Source organism: Ruditapes philippinarum, unplaced genomic scaffold (assembly GCF_026571515.1).
Source record: "Ruditapes philippinarum isolate M1 unplaced genomic scaffold, ASM2657151v2 ctg4036_1_1_1_1, whole genome shotgun sequence".
Lineage (NCBI taxonomy): Eukaryota > Metazoa > Mollusca > Bivalvia > Venerida > Veneridae > Ruditapes > Ruditapes philippinarum.
The window spans coordinates 26,648-48,728 of NW_026853777.1; the positions used below are offsets into that span (position 1 = coordinate 26,648).

Here is a 22,081-nt window from a genome sequence, read left to right on the forward strand (position 1 = left end):
TCATTGCTATTACATGGTAGAAAATATAAATGTGGTACTTATGTGACAAGATAACATTTCTAATAAAACAAGTTCTGAATACAAATAACATTCACTCAATATTTCAAAGAAATCAAATCTATTTTTCTTTTTAAACAAAAAAAATTTTAATTTCTTTACTTTAAAAGCACGAAAATATCCTTTTGTCACAATTTCTTTGATTAAAATATTCATTTATTTTAAACATCTTCCATCATTTAAAATATCAACTTTAGTTTTACCTGGGTGGACAGATATTTCATGTAGTCATCACTGGTTATAGTAGATTTCCACCATAGCAACCACGAGGCGTAAGTTCTTGCCATCTTGTCTTGTACAAATGATGGTATATCATCCTTCGTCAACAACTGGGACATTTTGGTCGGGTTACGTATAACTTCATGCACTTTGTCCATGTTTGGTGTCTACAAAAATTATTTCAATAATATCATTTCACAGAAGACAGAAGAATAATAAAGAGATAAAATTTGTATGTTAAAATGGTTTCAAAACTAAAATCTCTCGTTAAAAGTGATAATAAATAAATATTGTGAAAGTGATGATTAATTTCTCAGTGAAATAAACTGAATGAATTTCATCTTATCTATCTTAAAATGGAATAATATTTTGTGAATATCAAACTACAATGTATATCGAATCATAAACTTAAATCTTAACTTAAAAAACTTGTAAACTTGTATCTGACTACTTCACATAAATGATAAAATATAATAACTTTAATTGATCCCGTATACAATTTATGTATTCAATTAAAATAAGGACTGATAAATGAGATAATAAATATATTTATATGAATATTAACAATCACTTCATGTTATATGCCAGGCAAACTGATTAACATTACGGGCTTACAACAAAAGTAATGCTATTTGTGTAAGAATGAAATTCCTGATAAATGCTGGTTGTGTTGAAAGTATCAACAGAACAGTCAGATCCTGCAGTCTATTTCAGATCTGTTACAATGATAGTCTATAAAATATAACATTACTCTTATTGTCACAGCCTTAATCTGTCATTTAACTTGGAGAAATCCATATGAAGTTAAAAGGCACTTAAGTATCAAAATAGTAAACAATTAGAGGTATTTACCCTGGTTTTTAGAGAAATCCTGAGATTACTTATATTAATTTTTATATATAATTATAAGACAACTCTATGATTATATAATTATGTTGACTATGATTTCAACATTTTGAAGTTTAAATGACTTAATTACCCTATTAATCAGTATCTTATAAAACAGAAAGTAATTGTTCAAATAGATAGGGTAAACATATTTATACAGTATCTTAGTTGTGTCACTGCAGAGTCATAAACTTAATGTACCATCAATTTGGTCAGCAAAAAAAAGAAAACAGCAAAAAAAACAGAAACTGGGAAAAAATACCACACAGCAAGCCAGGTACAATAAACACACAACTTAAACAAAAGGTAAGCAAATAAATTTGCTACATAATATGAGGAGGATAATACATGTACATGTATATAATTACTTCAAACTGAACAAGTATAAATAACTCGAAATATATGCCGTATATATAAAATCACTGATACATTGCCATGATATAGTATAATAAATGAGGAAAAAATACAGAAAATCAGAAATACATTACAGCAGTCTTTTATAAATTAAATGATGTCCAATTATTTGTTTTCATAATAACTTAACCATAAATGTATGACACCATGCACATTGGGGCATTATTTTTTAACCTGTATTTTTATAAACAATTTTTTGGCTTTCTAATAATTGCATGCTTACGGGTTAACTTTATTCATAGTATTATAATAATATTGAAAATTTAATAAAGCAATTACATATTTCCTTACATTATTAAACAACTAGTGTTCTGTACAATAGGAAGTTATATCTGTATAGTAATGTGTGACTTTGACTGTAACTTCAACTTTCCGGTACCATCTATGAACAGGCTCAATCAAACCGAGTCTGAAACATTTTCAATTTTGTGGTTTTGGGCATTCTTTAGGGATTCTTTTTTATATAACTTATATTAAGCACTTTAAGTTTACTGATAGACAGAAATATCAAAATATTTTCCTACCTAAAAAGAGCAATATTTTCCCTTAACTAACAGATTCATATACGGAAATAATATGTAAAAATTGAATGTTATTTCTGATACAACTGATTTGAATGGAAAAAAAACACAAAATAAAACAATAACTTAATGCAATACAATGTGCAATAAAAAAAATGTAATCTGTAATAATAGTGTGAAAGCTTACGCATTGTTGGTATAAATAATGAAAGAATTATGACAGTAACATACATATAAAAAAAATGAGTAAACTAACAATCAGGCAATGTAGATGATACATGATAGATGGTCAAAATAAAAGTGCTACATAGTACCATGTGTACATGTATACTTACAATAATTGGTACAAGTTCAAACTACAGTAACAATAAAATATATCACATTAGCTTTGTATGTAACACATTAGCTTCATACATAACACATTAACTTCATATGTAACACATTAGGTGGATATGAAACAGATAAAGTTCATGTGCTTCAGACTAGGTTCATAAGTAACAGATTAGGTTCATCTGCAACACACAAGGCTTGTAGGAAAATATCAAGTTCAAACGCAAGTTGATAACAAATACTGTTGCACGCAAGATCTTTTGTTTAAATTACCAGATTTCAAGTTGCACAAACATTAAGAGTGTTATATGAGACCTTTTCAGTTTTGCTGAAAGAAAGATGTTCACAAGTGCCCTGTACAGGTGCAAAACTCTGGACCTATATGTATTCATAAACCTCAGATGTTGCCTGGGTATCATTGAGACCAAACTTACAGTAGTAATTTTGTATGTCAACATACATGTATTCTCCTTATCATGTACACTTTTTATCTAAATAAAGAATGATCACCTTACATAATGTCACCTTAGTGCAGTAATTGGTTAACTCCTTCTATAATTTAATAGGAGTTTAACCGTTTTTTGTGAGCTTTGTTTGGTTTTACGGCACAACAACACAATTTAAGTCATCTGGTGCCAAAACAGGAAAGATGATTTTGGATAATCTGGTGGTACAAACTTAAAGCAACACCAGGGATCAAAAACACCTGGATCTAAGAGATGTATAGACTCAAGTAATTCAAATCTTACAATCATGCAGGGATAAACAGTGGCTGCAATTCTGATGCCTCAATCCTTAAAGGCAACCCCTCAGCCACAAGGGGGAGTTAAACCATTACTGCACTAAGATGATGATTATGTTTGCTGTACATTAATTTAATACTGAAAGTTTTAAACATATGCTTGTTTCATCATCTTAAAACATCAGCAACAACAAACAAGCCTAGACAACACTTTGTGTAACAATAACCATTCATGTGATTTAGGATACCCTGTAGGGAGAAGAATGTGAAGCCATATTACACACATAAACTTCTTTGTCAGGAAAAGAATGTGATCACATATTACATACATACAATACATTCTCGGCCAAAGAACGTGAAACCATATTACATACATAGAATACTTTCTCTCCATCATGGTACCTAGTTAGTAAATTAAAACACAAAACAAAACAATTTTAAAACTGCAAATCAATTAGCCTTTATTTTCCATCAAAGAATGTGTTTTAGTCAGCTGTAAGTAAGAATGATACTTCATTTAAATTCAAACTAACTAGTTACAGGAAAGCATTGTAGTTCAACTGAGGGAACTTGAGTGTGATCCCATGAGGGCTTTAAACCCACTGTTTTTATATGACAATGTTAACATCATTCAAAATATCATTGATTTAACTTCTTAACAATCTTTGAAACATAAAAAATGTTTATCAAGACACAAAAATACAACATAACATATGAGCCGCGTCACGACAAAACCAGCATAGTGCGTTTGCGACCAGCATGGATCCAGACCAGCCTGCGCATCCGCGCAGTCTGATCAGGACCCATGCTGTTCGCTTATCCACTCTATTACAAGTAGAGAAACTGATAGCAAACAGCATGGATCCTGATCAGACTGCACGGATGCACAGGCTGGTCTGGATCCATGCTGGTCGCAAACCATTATGTTGGTTTTGTCGTGACACGGCTCATATATACTTTGTGTTAGGTAAAACTTCAGAAAAGAAAAGTCAACATACACAAATGATCAATGATGTAACATATTATATTAGAATTAGATATCACCAAAATCAATGAAAACCTATTCAACCACATTTAATATACCATATCTAACAGCTCTTGTATGGGGGTCTGTAAAACAGTAGAGTCACTACATGATATATATCATCTTCTTACAGAAAGTGTACACTGGCATGAGATATTAATAAATAATAATACAATCACTGAAACTGAACCTTAAAGATTTGTATGTACATATCATTATAATGTGTGTCTAGTTATGCAGAAAATTAAATTCATCTTACTTCAAAACAAAAAACTACTAGACACTGCCCGCATATATAATTACTGTATAATACATGTATTGAGAATATATCGGAATAGTTTAGTTTTGAACTTATTCATCAATAAGTTAAATAAGTTAATACTGTTTATATGAAAAAAATACAATTTAGCACAGCTATAGCAAAATGATTGTTTGTTTCTGTTAGATGATGAGTTCTGTGATTATTTTGTGATTATTTTGCTTAATGCTGCTGTAAAACGTGAAAATCAGGTGACTACTGCTTTAATTGCTACAGATATAATGAAATTATATCAACCTTATCCTTAATGACGTAACTATGGAACTGATAAAAATAATCCTAGTTTGTAATTGTCCACTGTTAGTTTAAGCCATTTAAGGTCCAATACTGCTACTTATATCAAAGTCTTTTAAGTTGGTTATTTTGTCTTTCATCTATATCTTCATAAAATAATTCTACATCATCTACAACATTTAAAATTGAACAAATGATAGACATTAAAGTACACATTGAGTAATACATGTATGTCAACACTATGTGACTGCCCTCTCCTTTCATTTTGTGATCCTCAATGTAAGTTCATACACATGATAATGTATCTTTATCATGAAAAGCCGTCTGGTTAGCTCAATAGGTAGAGCATTAAGACTGTAAAACAGGCGACCTGGGTTCGATTCCCAGATGGTGCATGTCACTTTTGTTTTGATTGATCATGAAATCTTTTCTATGGTCATTCCCACTGTACCTCTGCTCTGGGTTGTACAGACATTTCAGTTCCTTGTGGAAGTTAAGACAACTAGTACTTGTTAACTGCTTGGCACCCTGCCCAGGAACGATGCAGTGATCAAATTGTGCTCTGGTAATTCAATGTGGCTTACAGATGTGATTCAGAGTGAAAACTACCAACACCATCACTCTTTATCATATGACAGTCCAGTTGTAGGTATCAATTTTAAAATGGAAAACAACAACAACATACAATCAACTAACAATTTCATATGAAAACAATCAGACATGTTAGAAAGGCATGGGAAGCAAATGTAGATGATAGGATATTGTGGGTGGGGTGTTATTAATTGCTGGCAGCATAAAATCTCAGCATTTACCAATTGTAGTATATCTTCTAGATTGCTCTGAAAACAACAACCATTCATGAGACATTATGTCAGTATTATAAGATAGACAATGATCGGTCTGTTGCTGTTGTCATTTACTGCAGACTATCTCTACAAACAGAAATGTAAACAATGTCCATACAGCTTGAATCAACCTATCTATGCAATTATCACAATATTCTACATGTTTTAAATATCAGACAATACATTCAGATTTGATCATCTGACATCATCTAACATAAAAAAATGAATTTGCTCAGCCCAGTTTTTTTTTACATGCCTGGAGACAACAGTTAATGACTTGAAAACGATATTCCATTTTTTTTAAATAATAGATAAAATAAATAAAGGGGAAAATAAAATATGTTGCCACCATCTATGTCAAGGCATTAAAACACAACATTTTTTTCTGGTTATTTGTTGTATTCTCTTAAAACAAGCATAATAAAAAGTGCCTGAAAATGTAAATCAGCTGTTTATAATGAAAGCAGAGTGGGATAATATAAACTGTTTAAAATGCCTGCACTAGCCAGCATTATTAACTTACAGAGTGATTAACTAACAAATATTGTTCTAACTTATACTCATTATATGTTACTGGAAGTCCTTAACTTTAACATGCTATTTGACAGTTGGTGAGATAGTTTTTCAGTTTTATTTAACATTTTGAGTATACAAATTATACTGAAAAATTATAAATTCAGATTATGGTAAGTATAAAATATATAAGTAATCATATTCTATTCTGATTAACATCTGTAACAAAAAACTATATCCATCAAATAAGCTGTGACACTCTCTCAATATTAAAATGTAAACAGCATTTTTGACAGACAAAAAATTATCTTAAAAAGAACTTCCATTATGGTCAAATTTTTTTTCTTGATTTGCTACTAGTTTGTTTAGCATAAATCACGTTATGAAACATATTGTGTTACAGGAATTTTAAATCAATAATTAACTTTAGTTTTTAATTTTCATGCATAATCTATAAATTGTTTCTGGGATTATCTTGGTGTGTTAGAGTTTTGTAGGAAGTAATGTTATAATAAACATTGTAAAACAGGATAAATTGAATTATCTTTTTATCACACCTTGAACACCTTCTACCATAACAACTCAATGATTTTTTCTTTAATAAATTACTTAACATTATGAAATGAAAATGCAATGCAGCTTTAATGAAATTAAAAATTAGGATATTTTGGACGAGAGAAAATTAAGAATAAATATTGCTGGAATTGAGTAAACTTTTTGAACAAGGCATTAGGGTACTGTACGAGGGTTGTCCAAAAAATTTGTGCACTGCAGTTATTGTCGTTATATATCATTTGAAGGGGAAATCTGTCTCAAATAAGAAAACAAAAGAAAATGCCGTGTAACCGGTGTATCCTGAAAACGAATCGTCATACAGTTACCTTAGTAACGTAATACTGGCGCACGACAAAAAAATTGAGTTAGTTCATTACTGTGATTGTATTAATTTTTTGTTGCTTATAAAGTGCCATTTGCTTTTTATGTCGTAATTTGTTTTACTGTCGATAGAAGAATGACTGGTGCAAAGTATTTTGTAGTTTTTATTGTTCTTATGCAACCTACATGAAACATATTCCACCAGTGCATGAATATATTCGACAACCCTCGTCACATGCGCCGCCATTACGGATGAAGGTCTGCCTGATCAGTTGTCATCGTCTTCCGACTCTCGCCTCTCAACAAAGCGTTTGTGCCATTTTAAAAACCTGCCTTCGTGACATTGAACTGGCCCCGCTTGCTATTTTAAGTTTTTTGTTGGTATATGTCGGTGTTTTACCAATATTTGTGCATAATTTAATGATCGTCCGTATTTCCAGACGTTTAGCGACTGACATTTTCACGTAATGACTGTATTTACGACCACACGGAAATTTTTGTTAACGACTGTTACATTACGGCAAATGACGTCATATTTTCTTGTGAAATTAGGAATACGTAGAAACACTTTTCCCTTAATTTTGACGTTTATATGCAGTGTTTTAAGGATACAGTTATGCATCAAAATAATGAACTAACCCAATTTTTTGTCGTGCGCCGGTATTTCGTTACTAAGGTAACGGTATGACGATTCGTTTTCCTAACACGCCGGTTACACGTCTTTTTCTTTTGTTTTCTTATTTGAGACAGATTTCCCCTTAAAGTGATATATAATTCTTGGTTTTTTATCAATTACTCTCACGACAATAACTGCAGTGCACGGATTTTTTGGACAACCCTCATATTAAGGAACTGTTTTTATTGCATGCAAAAAAAAGCTGTAAGGCCTTGGAACTCATACATACCTCTTCTTCCCACTATACATCATACATATAGATAACATATAATTACCATATAATATATACAATATGTTATAGTTATGTCATTTTCATTCATTAATATATACAATACATATAGATAACATATAATTACATATAATATAAACAATTAGTCATAGTGATGTCATTACACTAATAGCTTAAATGACATATTATAAGTGATACTGTTAACCATCTCTGTTAACTCCACATTGTATGCTGTAAAGTTTTGTCTTAAACATTCTGTATTAAATGTCTGTACAATGATAAGACGTATATATTAAAACAGAGTCCAGATAGAAAACGGCCTCCCTTTTAAAAAATTTTTACTGTAAGCTAACTTACTTTATCTACAACAAAATAAATCTTTGGTTATAACATAAATTATGCTCAGTTTTAAAACAAAATGAACATTATTCAGAAATACTTTTCATGTGAAAGAAGGAAAAAATCTGGTTACTCTTATAGTAATGTGTGAAGTAACTCATTGTGTTTATAAAATGTTTACTTCCGACTGTTTATAAAATGAAATCTAAAACTGCCCTTCCTGAATATCTTGCCTGAACTTGTCCAGCTTCTATTTATGGACTTTTCTTTTATCAATTTAAGGGACAGCATGATGAAAATTCTATCAGCTAATACAGGAAAGACTTTGGTTAGACTGTATAGATATGCAATCTAACCTGGCTCTATAAATTGTACTTGTGAGTGAGGCTGTTAAATATATATATATGGCTCTCTGGCATAAATATGACTTACTAACAAGATGAAATATGCTTTTTAAAAAAACTACTGCTCTAATAACCTAGCTAATTTAGCAAAGTTAAAAATTTGTTGATGACTGTTTCTAAAATCTAAATTAAACAGATATAATAGAACTACTAGTATCTGAAATGGAAACAGTTCTAATAACTATATCTTTAACATAAAAGCTTGAAAGGTTCTCAAACCTAATTAAATTACATTTCAATAAAGTGGTATCAAACAAGAAGTTGTTCTTCAATTCTAATTAAGTCATGGCATCTTGATGTAAATTTTAAGCATAAATACTTAAATAGTACTTACAAGAGGTGCAAAAACATCTTCTCCCTGGAAATTCTTGGGTGGATTGTTAGGGCTGTTACAAAATAAAAAAGAAATTTCTTGCACTTGTTTTTTTACAATGCTAATTATTTCTATGATTATGGACTTGGCTATACCTAACATTGAAATTTACCAAGACAAAGCTTTATGAGACTTTGTATGCTAAAGCACTTGAGAAAGACATGAATCAACTAGATGTAGGGCTCAGGCAAAATGTGTTATGTTTCGGTGTTTGAACTCCGTATGACAATGGCGGTAAACGACCCGAAAAACAACTTTTAAGAGGCAGTAAAGTGGCTGTTATAATCCAATATAATACCCATATTCAAGTTTTATAGAATATAATAATTGATATATATGATATGATATAGTAATTATTTACGTTTTGACCCATTGTTTCTGATCCATCTCTCCCCATGGTGGTTTAATACTTGGCTTTGTAAATGCTGGATTGATCACTCTGTCTGAACGTTTACGTACAAGAGATGCTGAGGCCATTGTCCCCGACATATTTACAGAGTCTGCGGCAGGTACAACTGACTCATCCTAATCAAACAGGTATAAATAAATAACAAATGTCTTCATTTACTGTATCAGCCATTTAACAAGTTATCTTTAAATCATATAATTTCTAAAATTCTTACACAGAACAGTTAAAATGAAAGAAAACTAATGAATTTAGCAAGTTTATGGACATCATTATCTGATTATTTTTTATGTTGATGCCAATACAAATGTAGCAATGTTGCAGCAATACATTAAATATAAACATGAAATGTAATATTCCTTAGTAAAAAACCTAAACCTTTATACCAACATTATTTATCATTATTTATCTACATATTTTTAAACAGATATTACAACTTATTTTGTTATAAATTATTGATGCTGTTTAGAACTAAACTACACGTATAGTCATGAAAGTATAGTTAATAGTTCTTGCTTGTCAAAAACAGGACCTGGTTAATATTTTATTCAGTTTAGTGTTAAATAAGTATCATACAAGATGCACTTTCATTGTTTGACAAAAGAAAGCAACACAAAAAAAAAAGCAACATGAGTACATTATTTAAAATGTTTTACATTTCTTCAATCAAGTAACCATTCTCAATTATTTTAAAGTAAAGGGTATGAACATATCTTACATCATCAAGGTCTAGATGCTGACTAGGTATAGTTCTCATTATCTCCTGGTAAACTTCACGTATTTCATCTCCTAGGAACAGATTCCTGTCTAGCTGCTTTACTGTGGCAGCATCAATCTATCAATTAACAAATAACATCTTTCATAAATAGACATAATTTCTTCATATGTAGACAATAACTATAACTGAGTTGACAGAGTCAGTTAAAACAATATTAAAATCAAGATAATTCAAAACTTCCCAAGACATTCTTGTTGGTGAAATAAAGAAACAACATGTAAAACAAAACAGATTTTTGTGACTTTATGGATATGTGCCAAATTGACAAGTCACTTCTTTAAAAAATAAAGAAAGAAACAACTATTATAAATGTTGTATTCTAAATAGGATCTTATTTATAAATGTTTTATTTACATAAATACACATAATACATTGTATATATAGAGTAAGGAATTTTGACCTATCAGTTGAGTATTAATATTTATACCTTGAGTCAAATGTTTTCTAAAATTAAATGTTCATTACTTCACGAATACCACAGATTAATAATCAGTGGCATAGACCGTTAGAGATTTGACTATGTTTAATGAATCTATTTAGAAAAAGAAAAGAAATGAACATGTATGACAATACAAACCTCCTCTAGAAGATCATTATAGACTGTAGCATATCTATCCAGGGTAATAGAAGACATACACACTCTTTCTGACACCCTGATGTCCGACGCTCGAACCTCCATCTATAATATAATTGTACACAAGGTTACATTTTCTACAACTTATTTTTGCTCAAATTCTTCTTTTAATTAATAACATCACCAGCAATCAGTGGTCAAAATATAAACAATAACTATTTATAGTATATGATTAAAGGCCTATATAGTTTATTACTGTTTCAATAATAATAATACTGCCTAAAGTATACCATTAAAAGGCTGTAGAAGGTTATTACTGCTTAATGTACATGTATATCATTACAGCTAGAAGTAAATATTATTAACAGATCATGGGGCGTCAGTTGGCGAGTGGTTAAGGTTGTTGACTTCAAACCAATTGCCCCACACCGCTGTGGGTTCAAATCCCGACAGGGACTTTGGATTCTTTCATGTGAGAAAGCTATCCAGATAGCTTACGGAACGTAGGTGGTTCTACTAAGGTGCCAGTTCTGCCTGAAATAATGCACGAAAGGGCACCTGAGGTCTTCCTCCACCAGTAAAACTGGAACGTCGCCAAATGACCTATACTGTGTCGGTGTGACGTAAAACCAAATCAAACTATCAATAGATCATATATGAAATGAGGCAGTGTGGTATATTTGAAGACTTGACTTTTACAGGAAGTATAATTGTACCTGGTTTGGTAGTTTGGCTTTAACAACAGCAGGTTGGGGATGTGTAGGTTCCCTCAATGGAATGCTGTAAAATAGATAATGATTTATTAATATGAATGATCTCATCTTTGCATTGAAAAAACTAGAAATGTGTTGTCACGCCACAGATGCCCCCGCATGCAGCCAAAATTTCAGATATTATAATATTTAGTTCCAAATTTGTTTGCACAAACTATTTTTTTCAAAGCCCTTAAAACTATTCTATGTTAACACAAACCATTTTAATAAAAAGTTCAAGGCACTGAAACTATTCAGTGTTAACTCTTTATAAATTGCATATTGCATATTTGTAACCAAAATAATGACTACATACATTTCCACAAAAGTATGAATGCTGAAACTGAAAATTCAAAATTTTTCCAACATTCAAGAGAGATAAACTTTGTCCAAAATCATTGAACCACGACAAATTCAAACTTGAACTGTTTATTCTATATGTCAAATTTGAGTTAAATATGTACATATTGGGGGATAATGAACGGAAACTAAAATTTTCTGATCTTTTTCAAAGTTCAAACTATGACCAAATTCAATTATGACCTGTGTATTCTTATGACATATCCATATGTTAAATATGAGTTGAATATGTACAAATTTTGGGGAGATAATGAATGGAAAGTGAAAATTTCATATTATTTTCCAAGTGAATGGGGCATAACTCTGCTAAAAATCATTGAACCATGACCAAATTAGAACTTGACCTGCGCATTTCCTTTGATGTATCCTTATGTCAAATTAGAGTTGAATGTGTAATACTGTTTGGGCAATAATGAACGGAAACTTAAATTTTCATATTATTTTCAAAGTGAAAGGGGCATAACTCTGTCAAAAAATCATTGAACCATGACCAAATTCAAACTTGACCTGTGCATTTCTTTGATGTTTCCATATATCAAATTTCAGTTGACTGTGTAGTACCATTGGGGAGATAATGAACGAAAACTGAAAATTTCATCAAGGGGCATAACTCTGTCAAACATCATCTGGCCATGACCAAATTCAAACTTGACCTGTATTTTCTTAAGATATATCCTTATGTCAAATTTGAGCTGAATGTGTGCAACAGTTACTAAGATAATGAACGGAAACTGATGATGACGGAATGATGGAACAAGGTAACACTATATGCCAAAGCCATTTTATGGTGGGGGCATAAAAAGAAATGCATATCAAAACCAGATTTTATATTGTTTCTAGCATATGTTTCAATTAGTTTGTCTTTTGTTGTGGTTATGATATGACAATTTGTAACTTAAACTATTGTGTTTTACTTTAACTTTTGATACACATATTTTTGTTTCTTCTGAAAACATTTTATGCATTCTCTGTGCTCCATATCATAAAATGTTTAATTGTATTGAGCAATAGGCATAGTATATTTACATGCTGTATGCAATAAACTTGAATTGAATAGAACTGATTATGCTTTAGTGACCACGATTTGACATCCTGAGCAGTTTTGCAGTATAAGTTTAATACACCATACATGGTTTCCTAATTGTTCAAACTTCAATGTTTTCTGATACTTGAATCTACCCTTTTTAATTAAGATGTATGTATTTCTACTTTGATGTTTTCTGATTCTGAAATTGCCTTTGACAACTATTAACCATTTTGTTGTTATTTACATTGTTCAAGTATTTTGTTACAAAAATATTCTACCTCTTTTGCTCATGATCCTTTCTTTCCTTTTCTTTCAGTTCTGCCAGTTTCTTCTCTAGAACAGCCTTCTGTCCATCATGCTTGTAGCTGGTTGTTATTGCCTGTATGTAAAGTCATTAAAATGTAAAATTTCATATCATATCAGTTGTATTGTTATCTTTTTTTTTGCAATTTCAGTTGACTGATTTAGTCACAGTCAAATGTTAACATGTTATGTAATTATTTCAGCCAGACAGAGATCACAGTAGAACAAGCAGCCTTCTTGTAACTAGCTGAAAGGCTTCCCTTACATGACTGTATTCAATGATATGTATGGTTAACATACTATAGTGGCTTTACTAATGATGGTAGCTGTCACAGGATTATTACCTGAAATGGAGTAGTCTCTGAGAGAGTTATTACCTGAAGGCCAGGAGGTAATTGAGAATTATCACTGAAAGGAGAGGAGACACATTGAGGGTTATGACTTGAAGGTAAGGAAGTTACGACAAGGTTATTAACTTAAGGAGAGGAGGCAGTGAGAGGTTTTTTACCTAAAGGAGGTTAGAAAATGAGAGGATCATAATCAGAAGGAGAGGAGACACTTCATGGATTATTACCTGAAGGGGAGCAAGTACTAACAGGGTAAGTGAAAAAGAGGAGGCAGTAAGAGGATTTTACCTGAAGGTGAAAGGGGGCACTAGGAGAGTTTTTACCTTAAGGAGAGGTAGCACTGAGAGGTTTATTACCTGAAGGAGGCTCAGAGGGTAATTACCTGAAAGGGAGGAAGCACTGACAGGGTTTTTAATTTTTAGAGAGGATGCACTAAGGCTTACTACTTGAAGGAGAGGGAGCACTAAGAGTTATTACCTGAAGTAGAGGAGGCATATCCTCATCTGATTTTTTCTCCTTCTCAGACTTGCCAAGAAGATTCTGTAAATCTTTGGAGATATATTCTCTTGTTCCTGGCTGAGGTACTTTACTAGCTTTCAGTTCCTTCTCCTACAGAAATAAATTATCATAAGTATATAATGGCATCACAAAGATTATATGTTTTTGTAAACCTTTAAATCTTTGCCCCTCAATTACATACTTTCTGAAAAGCTGTCCGATAGGCATGCTTTTCAAAATGTATGTAGTATGCCTGTCAGGTTCAAGTTATATCCCATGCATTCCACTTTGATAACTATGCTTATCTAAGCTTTAAAGCTTAACACCTAATACAACTTATTACCAATCCAAATAAATTCACAGAAACTTTAAATACAAAACCAATTAACATGCATAAAGAGTTTGTATTTGCATAATCATATGGTTACAGATTGTTTTAGATTTTAATTTATCTTAATTTGAGTTTCCATTAAGAGAACATCAGATAATAAGATAAATAAATCATCACTACAGCACTACTTACAGCATCATTTCTGGCATTCTCCCCTTGTAGACGTTCTATTTCCTGACTGATGAGTTTATCTTCCCTCACATTTTCCTCTACACCAAGTTCTTCCATCAAACTCTCACCCATCTGTATTTGTGGTAACGAGTTGGAACGTTTCATTAAAACCTTTTCTTTAGACTTAGTCTCCTTTGACATCCTGATAATATATACATGTACAATACCACACGTTTTATTTCTCCTCTACATAGAAGGTATTGAATGAGTGTAGGTTTAATACTAAATTTATTGAACAAGTTGAATAAAATCAGTAATGAAGTTACACTAATATACATGTAATATTCTATTGATCACATACCCTAATGAAAGACTGTTTAGATGCAAAAAATCATTTTTCATTGATGTGCCTATAGTGATACACTAACATTAGGGTGCTTTAAAGCTATGTTTGTATATAACGCAAATGCTGTCACATCAAAGTGTAATTACACTAGTAGTGTAATTTTGTTTTTATCACATACATGTAGTTTTATTATACTCCCTCGCCGTAGTTTATATACCACCTGGCAAAGTGTACAAGACTGCAAGTTTTTAATTTGAATATCTTTAGACCGGGCAGTCAAGATATGTAAATTACACATGTGCATGCACTTTTAATCTGATTTGATTTCAATATATATCCTAACAAAAAATGCAAGTGGGGATGATATTACATTGAACGTTTACTCACCCTGAAGACTTGGAAGGTACAGATGAGTTCCTGGAACCAGCATCATCCTCTGATGCTATAACACAAATATTGTAATGATAATTATTACTGTTGTACAGTACTTACAGTAAACATGTGTGTATTTTTGTGCATGAAACATCACACTGACTAAACCCTGCTGCCTATCCCACAAAATGACAGTAATTTATAATGCATTGTATTTTTCAGCAAAGACTAAAGGTATTAAACTTTACATGACAAGGAAACAAAAAGAAGGGAAGCAAAACTACCATCTGATTTTGCAAAGTCTAATTTTACTTCAACATTGACATAATGGCATTCAATAAAGGAGGCAATTTCAAAAACTGCTATAGCCTTTAAAGATCCTGTAACACATTTTTTTCATGGTTTTATTTCATAAATATGATGCTCAAATTAAGTTTTGTCAATATTGTAAGTTCAAATAAGCATTATTTATAAAGATATTACCCAATATAACATTTCATGTAAATAAAGGGAGGTAATTAGAAATTTATAATAAATAAATTTACATAAATTCTAAGTCAAATTTTCCAATAAGAAATGAATGCATGTAATTGATTGATTAAATATATTGTGCACAAATATTTGCAGTACACATTTTACATATCCTTTGATGTTTGAAAATTGTTTTATTTGCATAATTATTTACATATATAATTTTTGTAAGTGTGGTATTCACACAGTAATAATATCAATCACAAAGCATACAGGATCTTTAAAGACTGTCTAAGACTGACCTGTAGATGGGCTAACTAAAATCACACTCTAGCTATCTCAAAGATACCTCAAATGGAAAAGCCCAAGATTTTTTAAAACAAACTTTTACAATAAATTTGAAATATCAAACCATTTAAAAAATAACAGTTAAAGTATTAATTTTATATAAAACTATTTTAATATTAAATATGAAAGAGTTAAAACAATGTAGCATCAAGTGGTTGAAATATATTACCTTGTGAGGGTGTTTCTAGCTGTCTGTCTGGCATATCAGCAATTACATCATGTAACTTCATCATGTCTAAAGTTGGCATGTTATTAATTATCTGAAATAAAACATTCATTTTCACATGAAAATTCCCACAATTCCAACTCAAGATCAGAAGGACCTGAAATTGTTGTTCTTCACTTTCCCTTTTCTTTATAAAGAAAGAGAATAAAATTTGTGACTGTTAATTGTTATTTTAACTACTAATACTGAGTACTAATACTTTACCTATAACATCATTATGTGTCTAGTTAAATCAACATTACATCCAAAACCTTTTGCTGCCAAGACTTTAATTATATGTATATTTATAATGCATTTGTCAGAGAAATGTCTAAGAACTACAGGAAATGCTTATTTTTCACTTCAAGTATGAATAAATTTTATGAAACCTTAACATTTATGAAAGAAAATATTAAAGTTAAAATAAGTTGAGTTTCATTTTTATTCCACTTTCAAGTGAAAAAAAATATGATAAAATACCATAAAATCATGTATATACAACTTGGTGGCAAACAGATAGAGACTGGGATGGGTAAACCTGTATTGAATGCAACAAAGAGTTTAATTGTCCCACAATACCTTAAACATCTTCTTGAGACTAGGTGGAGCTTATTTTAGTTCTTAATACCAAATTGAAGTGAACAAAGCTTCACTCTGTAACACAACATTCTCTTTCTTAAAGTCTAAAATTGCATAATGAAGAATAACACAGATAAGTAACCTTAAACATAACCCTGTTCTTACCTTCTGGGCTTCCAGAGCTGGACTTTTGTATTTAAATCTCTTTGTTTTAGATTTTGGTCTACTAGTCTCAATCTGAAAACAGAGAAATTTTTTTTACTGAAAACATTATCTTATATTCTTGTTAGCCTTCTTGCCTATCTGAAAATTTTTCAAAACATCAAGATGGTTTAATTTTTAATTTTAGAACATAAAGTGCAGGAAGTATTCCTTTTGGCTAAACATTGAACAGTCACAAAATACATGAAATTTGTACAATATTTTTTTAATGACTCATTCAGGTTCTTGTCATCTGTATTTTGGAATGCAAGTGGTAAATAAAGAAGAAATTTAGATAGTAGAATATACTCAATACAGTAATACTCACCAAACCTTTGTAGGACATTGCTGGTGCATTCATACCAGGTGCAGAATACGTGAAATCCATGGATGCCTGCCAGTCTCCATCATCTTGTGAACGTATGTCAGCAACAAGGTATCGCCTTATAGTTAGTATGTCCAAACTGACAAAAAGAATGCATATCATGAAATGATTTAATTTAAAAACATAAGGACTTTACAAATTAACAGTAAAAAAATCCTTGCCTCCATAAATCAACAAGAAATGAAAAATATATATAAAGTATTTATAAATACATCAATTTTATTTGGTTTGAACTTTATATATCATTTATTCATTATATGTTTTTTTAAGATAAAACAACATCATGTTATAGTGTTTGTTTGGGTTTTATGCCACACTGACAGAATAAAGGTCATATGGTGATGTTCCAGCATTACCGGTGGAGGAAGACCTCAGGTGCCCTTCTGTACATTATTTCGGGCACAAACAGGCACCTGAGTAGAACCAGCAACATTCAGTAAGCTAGCTGGATTATGGCTGAGCTTCTTTACATGAAAGAATCCAAAGTCCCTGTCGGGATTTGAACCCACAGCCTTGACAGTGGTTTGAAGTGCACAACCTCAAATTCAAGTTTATATATCTATAAATTGAGGGCTTCAAATAAACTTAAACAGAGAAGACCTTAAGATATAAATTTAGAGTTGCCTCTTTTCATTCAATCACACCTGTATGAAAACAGAATATAGCAACTTACAATTTGTTAGCATCCAGTGACAACTGAGCTTTTAACCTGCTCATGTTAGCAGGACCACTAAAAATACCTCGACTATTCAACACTGAAATAACAAATTACAATTTCTTCAATTTTAAACATAAGTATATAACTTAAATCTAACAGTATATCATCATTCATTTTAATGCTGCAACTTTCTCAAACTACATGTAATTTCTAATTAAGGATAATATGTCTGTAATTTAAAGGTAAGTACAATCAAAAGTTTAATTGTTAAAATTTAAATGTATTCATTTTCAACATAGTTCCCAGGAATAAAACTTTAATTTGAGCCAAGATTCTCAAGAAATACCTAAATAACTCTTATATTTGAGAACTCATATAAACGAAAACTTCTCTTTAAGAAGCCCACCTAAAGTGTCGTGCTAATTTCACTGAAATTGTTAAAGGTTGTAAAACAAACTGTCAGTGAATAAAGTAAGGCTCTTATAATCCACATGTACACCTTAAAACTTATCAAAATTATAAAACACAAAATGCCCTTTATCCAATATTAATTGGATAGAAGTATATGAAAATCAAGATCAAGTAAAGAAAAAGAATATCTGGTAATTAAACCTGAAATTTACAACAAGAAAGTATCAATTATGGTGTGATATTATCATACTAACCCTCAGCTTTTTTTAGATAATGAAGGAAAAGTTGTTCACAGACTGTCACTATGTGTACAGATATCCTCCTGTTTAATTCTTTATTTTCTTCAGCATTCTGACAGACAAACAAACAAACAAAAAATTATAACAGGCATTATATGTTTGTACATACAATTTACACACATGTGCACACACATATATAATCATCTGCTTTATTTAATGTTTGTATTAGATGTACAAAGTCAGAAAAATAAATCTGTATTGCATACTTTGTTCAAAGGCAGAATATAATCACATTTATATCACATTTCCTTAATTAGTTACCTATACTTAGCTAGATCACAAAGTTATACACACAACAAAATCATACAAATCAACTGTTTTAAAGCAGAATAAACAAAGGTGTGCATTGTTTCAGGAATCAGCAATATGGATTACAGCCTGTTTATTGAACAGTTGGTCAATAACCTTAGCCTCTTTGCCAGAGACACCAATCAAATATGTTAAATATTATATAAATAATGATAATGTAGTTTTTTTGTTATATAGAACATACACTTACCAAAAAGGGGTCATCAATTTGTTTTCTTATTTCTGGCCAGACCCCTGTTACCTCACCCATTAGAATACCAGCCTGTAGAATATGATAATATCTTTAGCATGTAATTATGGAAAAAAATCAAAAATACATTATGAACACAAAATAGCCTTTTCAGAAAATAGTCTATGTAACATTTATTCCTCTAAAGTAATCATAAAATTATTGCATAATACTGGATATTAAATGTTTATCTGATATCAGTAATGTTCCAAGTTTATATTTTACAAATTCAAAACATGTTTCATTAAAAACAAACTACTGTAAAGTACTGATAGTAAAGATTACAAGGTGCTTACAAGTAATTGTTGGTCTTCAAATGACAGGTGTGGCACATCAGGACGTGGTGATAATCTGCGGCGAATGTATCCAGCAAGTTGGTCAAAGGAAGTTGGTCGAGACTTAATTTCTCTCTATTAAAATTGAATAACAGATAAATATTTAGTTGCACATTCAAATATCTTTTCTTTTGATAATATTTCAGACAAATGTACAGTACCAATGGTCAGCACTACCTCTTTAAAAGTGTCAATCAATTGAAGGTTAACATGATCTTTTACTTTAAAAACAAGCACAATTTTTTTTTTGTATACACTTCCATAATCAATAAAACAAAGAAAATTGGCTAACTCTCTTACTGAATAAAAATCTTTTACTTCTGTTGAAACTTATTAAATCAAAATAAATTATAGGACACTGTACAGTAACATTAGGCTTAGATAAAGCATTTAACTTCAAGATATGTCCTGATATTTATCATTCAGAATATTTACTTACATCTATAGGAGTAACTGGCCTTTCCAACTCCATTGGTGCTTCTTCATGTACTATTTAAAATAACAATACATGTATATCATTCTAACAGAAATTACCGTATGTAAATACAATATAACTAAAATCTTAAATAGGGATGGCAACGAATACCAAAATCAATACTCGAGTACTCGGTCATTTTTCCGATCGAGTACTCGGTTACTCGGACGATTTCCAATGATCTTCAAAGTTTATCACATAATATCAACACCGTCCGCATGCTACTTTCGTTTTCTATTTACATTCATAGAATTTGTAACTATAGAAAGGAGACAAATTAATTAAAATTAAATCAACAACATTATATTTTAGAACATATTTATTAATGCAATATCAAGTTTAAAACATGTTTAACAGTTGAAACATCTTTTTCTTCTTGTAATAAAATAGACTAATCGGCGGCAACAAAAGTTTACCCGGGTCTAAATACTACCTTAATTATCATATCATAATAGCAATACGGCCCTTTTTCAAAAATGTTACCTTAAAACAAGATTCGGGTACAAACTGCACTGTGTTACACAATTAAAAGTTACTAAATATCATAAGAGGCCGGATGACATAAGCGACACATGTGCGCGTGTCAAACTGTTGATCGCCTCATTAAATTTATGGTATCATTTTCGCACCTCTGCAAGGAAGTTGTGATTGCATTTAACAGGTATTTATGAAGGTATATGCACATCTCCGAATTTCTAAACTAATTGGATACATTTATTAAATTTAATGTTTAAATAGCAAATAAAATAGAAATTATACATTTTTTCCGAGTAATCGAATATCAATTTTGATAACCGATATTCGGACGTTCGATCGAGTACTCGGTTAACCGGTTACTCGTTGCCATCCCTAATCTTAAACCATTTCCTTAAATAAAATAATATATCCTACTTCATGATAATATTTATAAAACATATTGAAGAAGACACAGTTTTAACTTTATTTATGATCTGCTAAACTATAATCAATAACTAACAAAAATAAGAGAGACACCTAGCATTAGTGATAATGTATAATCTAAACAACTTACAGTCTTCATGTGGGAATGGGGCAAACAATGACAGAGGCCCAAGAACTCCATTTATCCTTTTTTCCACATCATTCTAAAAAAGAAATATCAATTATCTTGTATGTCTACATTTACATTAATGGGTAATAGTATGATAGTGCCTTACTTGAATATAGTGCTATGTAAACTATTTTGCAAACAAAGATGAACTGTATTTTTTAGGAAATGCTAAAATGTGAAGGATTACACAAATAAAATAAGCTTACGTTATCATATGGAGGCCATTGTATTGGATACATGTCCTCTTGTTTTGTCGGGGCCTCAAAAACAAGCTTGCCATGTGTTTTTGTAGTTTTTGCACTCCCTGACCTCGGACCTTTAAACCTACTGGCTATCATCACCTCGGAAGGCATCTCTACCTCAACTGTTAGCTTGACTTTTAATAGTCTTCACTAATCTAGAATACAAAAGAAATCATTAATAGAAAAATTTCAACAGTGTTAATCAGACTTTGATAGTTAAGGAATTTTTCCAAATAACTGTTGTGACATGTGACAACATTGAATAAATTAAATCTTTCTTACTTATTTTGGTTACTGTTTAGAAATGCAGCTGATTATGAAAATAAAGGAAACATGTTTCATTTATGCTCTTGTCAACATGTCAGTAATAATGAATTAAAACATTAAACCACACTAGACCATATTTACTGTTTACTTGAAATTTTATTTATTTCTTTCTTCATTTAATCAGCTGAAGGTGTACAATATGGAGAAGTCAAAGTTCGGGACCGCAAAGCTGGCCCGAGCTTTGGCTTGCCCGGCTATAGACAACATGTGTATATTTAAGAGAAAATCAAATAAAAAACAATTAAAGAATATTTAGAATTCTATACCTAT

General features: G+C 31.0%; 1 protein-coding gene across 5 annotated transcripts in view; it reads right to left on the reverse strand.

Annotated features, from left to right (window-relative positions):
* LOC132737854 (coiled-coil domain-containing protein 87-like) overlaps positions 1 to 22,081 on the reverse strand; it is a 31,374-nt gene that overhangs the window by 6,918 nt on the left and 2,375 nt on the right. Inside the window, exons 2-23 of one of the 5 annotated variants that reach the window (XM_060725214.1) lie at positions 21,449 to 21,639; positions 21,204 to 21,276; positions 20,138 to 20,187; positions 19,660 to 19,773; positions 19,325 to 19,396; positions 18,781 to 18,877; positions 18,131 to 18,212; positions 17,401 to 17,536; positions 17,037 to 17,108; positions 16,257 to 16,347; positions 15,284 to 15,338; positions 14,572 to 14,752; positions 14,028 to 14,159; positions 13,179 to 13,279; positions 11,478 to 11,541; positions 10,765 to 10,866; positions 10,128 to 10,244; positions 9,365 to 9,528; positions 8,965 to 9,016; positions 5,561 to 5,587; positions 4,255 to 4,281; positions 261 to 443 (exon numbers count right to left, since the gene is read on the reverse strand). In XM_060725214.1, the coding sequence (XP_060581197.1) occupies positions 261 to 443; positions 4,255 to 4,281; positions 5,561 to 5,587; positions 8,965 to 9,016; positions 9,365 to 9,528; positions 10,128 to 10,244; positions 10,765 to 10,866; positions 11,478 to 11,541; positions 13,179 to 13,279; positions 14,028 to 14,159; positions 14,572 to 14,752; positions 15,284 to 15,338; positions 16,257 to 16,347; positions 17,037 to 17,108; positions 17,401 to 17,536; positions 18,131 to 18,212; positions 18,781 to 18,877; positions 19,325 to 19,396; positions 19,660 to 19,773; positions 20,138 to 20,187; positions 21,204 to 21,276; positions 21,449 to 21,595 (2,139 nt within the window). In that variant the 5' untranslated portion in view covers positions 21,596 to 21,639. Of the gene's footprint in view, positions 1 to 260; positions 444 to 2,434; positions 2,456 to 4,254; positions 4,282 to 5,560; positions 5,588 to 8,964; positions 9,017 to 9,364; positions 9,529 to 10,127; positions 10,245 to 10,764; positions 10,867 to 11,477; positions 11,542 to 13,178; positions 13,280 to 14,027; positions 14,160 to 14,571; positions 14,753 to 15,283; positions 15,339 to 16,256; positions 16,348 to 17,036; positions 17,109 to 17,400; positions 17,537 to 18,130; positions 18,213 to 18,780; positions 18,878 to 19,324; positions 19,397 to 19,659; positions 19,774 to 20,137; positions 20,188 to 21,203; positions 21,277 to 21,448; positions 21,640 to 22,081 lie in introns of all 5 variants that reach the window. The other 4 variants (XM_060725218.1, XM_060725217.1, XM_060725216.1 and 1 more) reach the window with 4 other exon arrangements.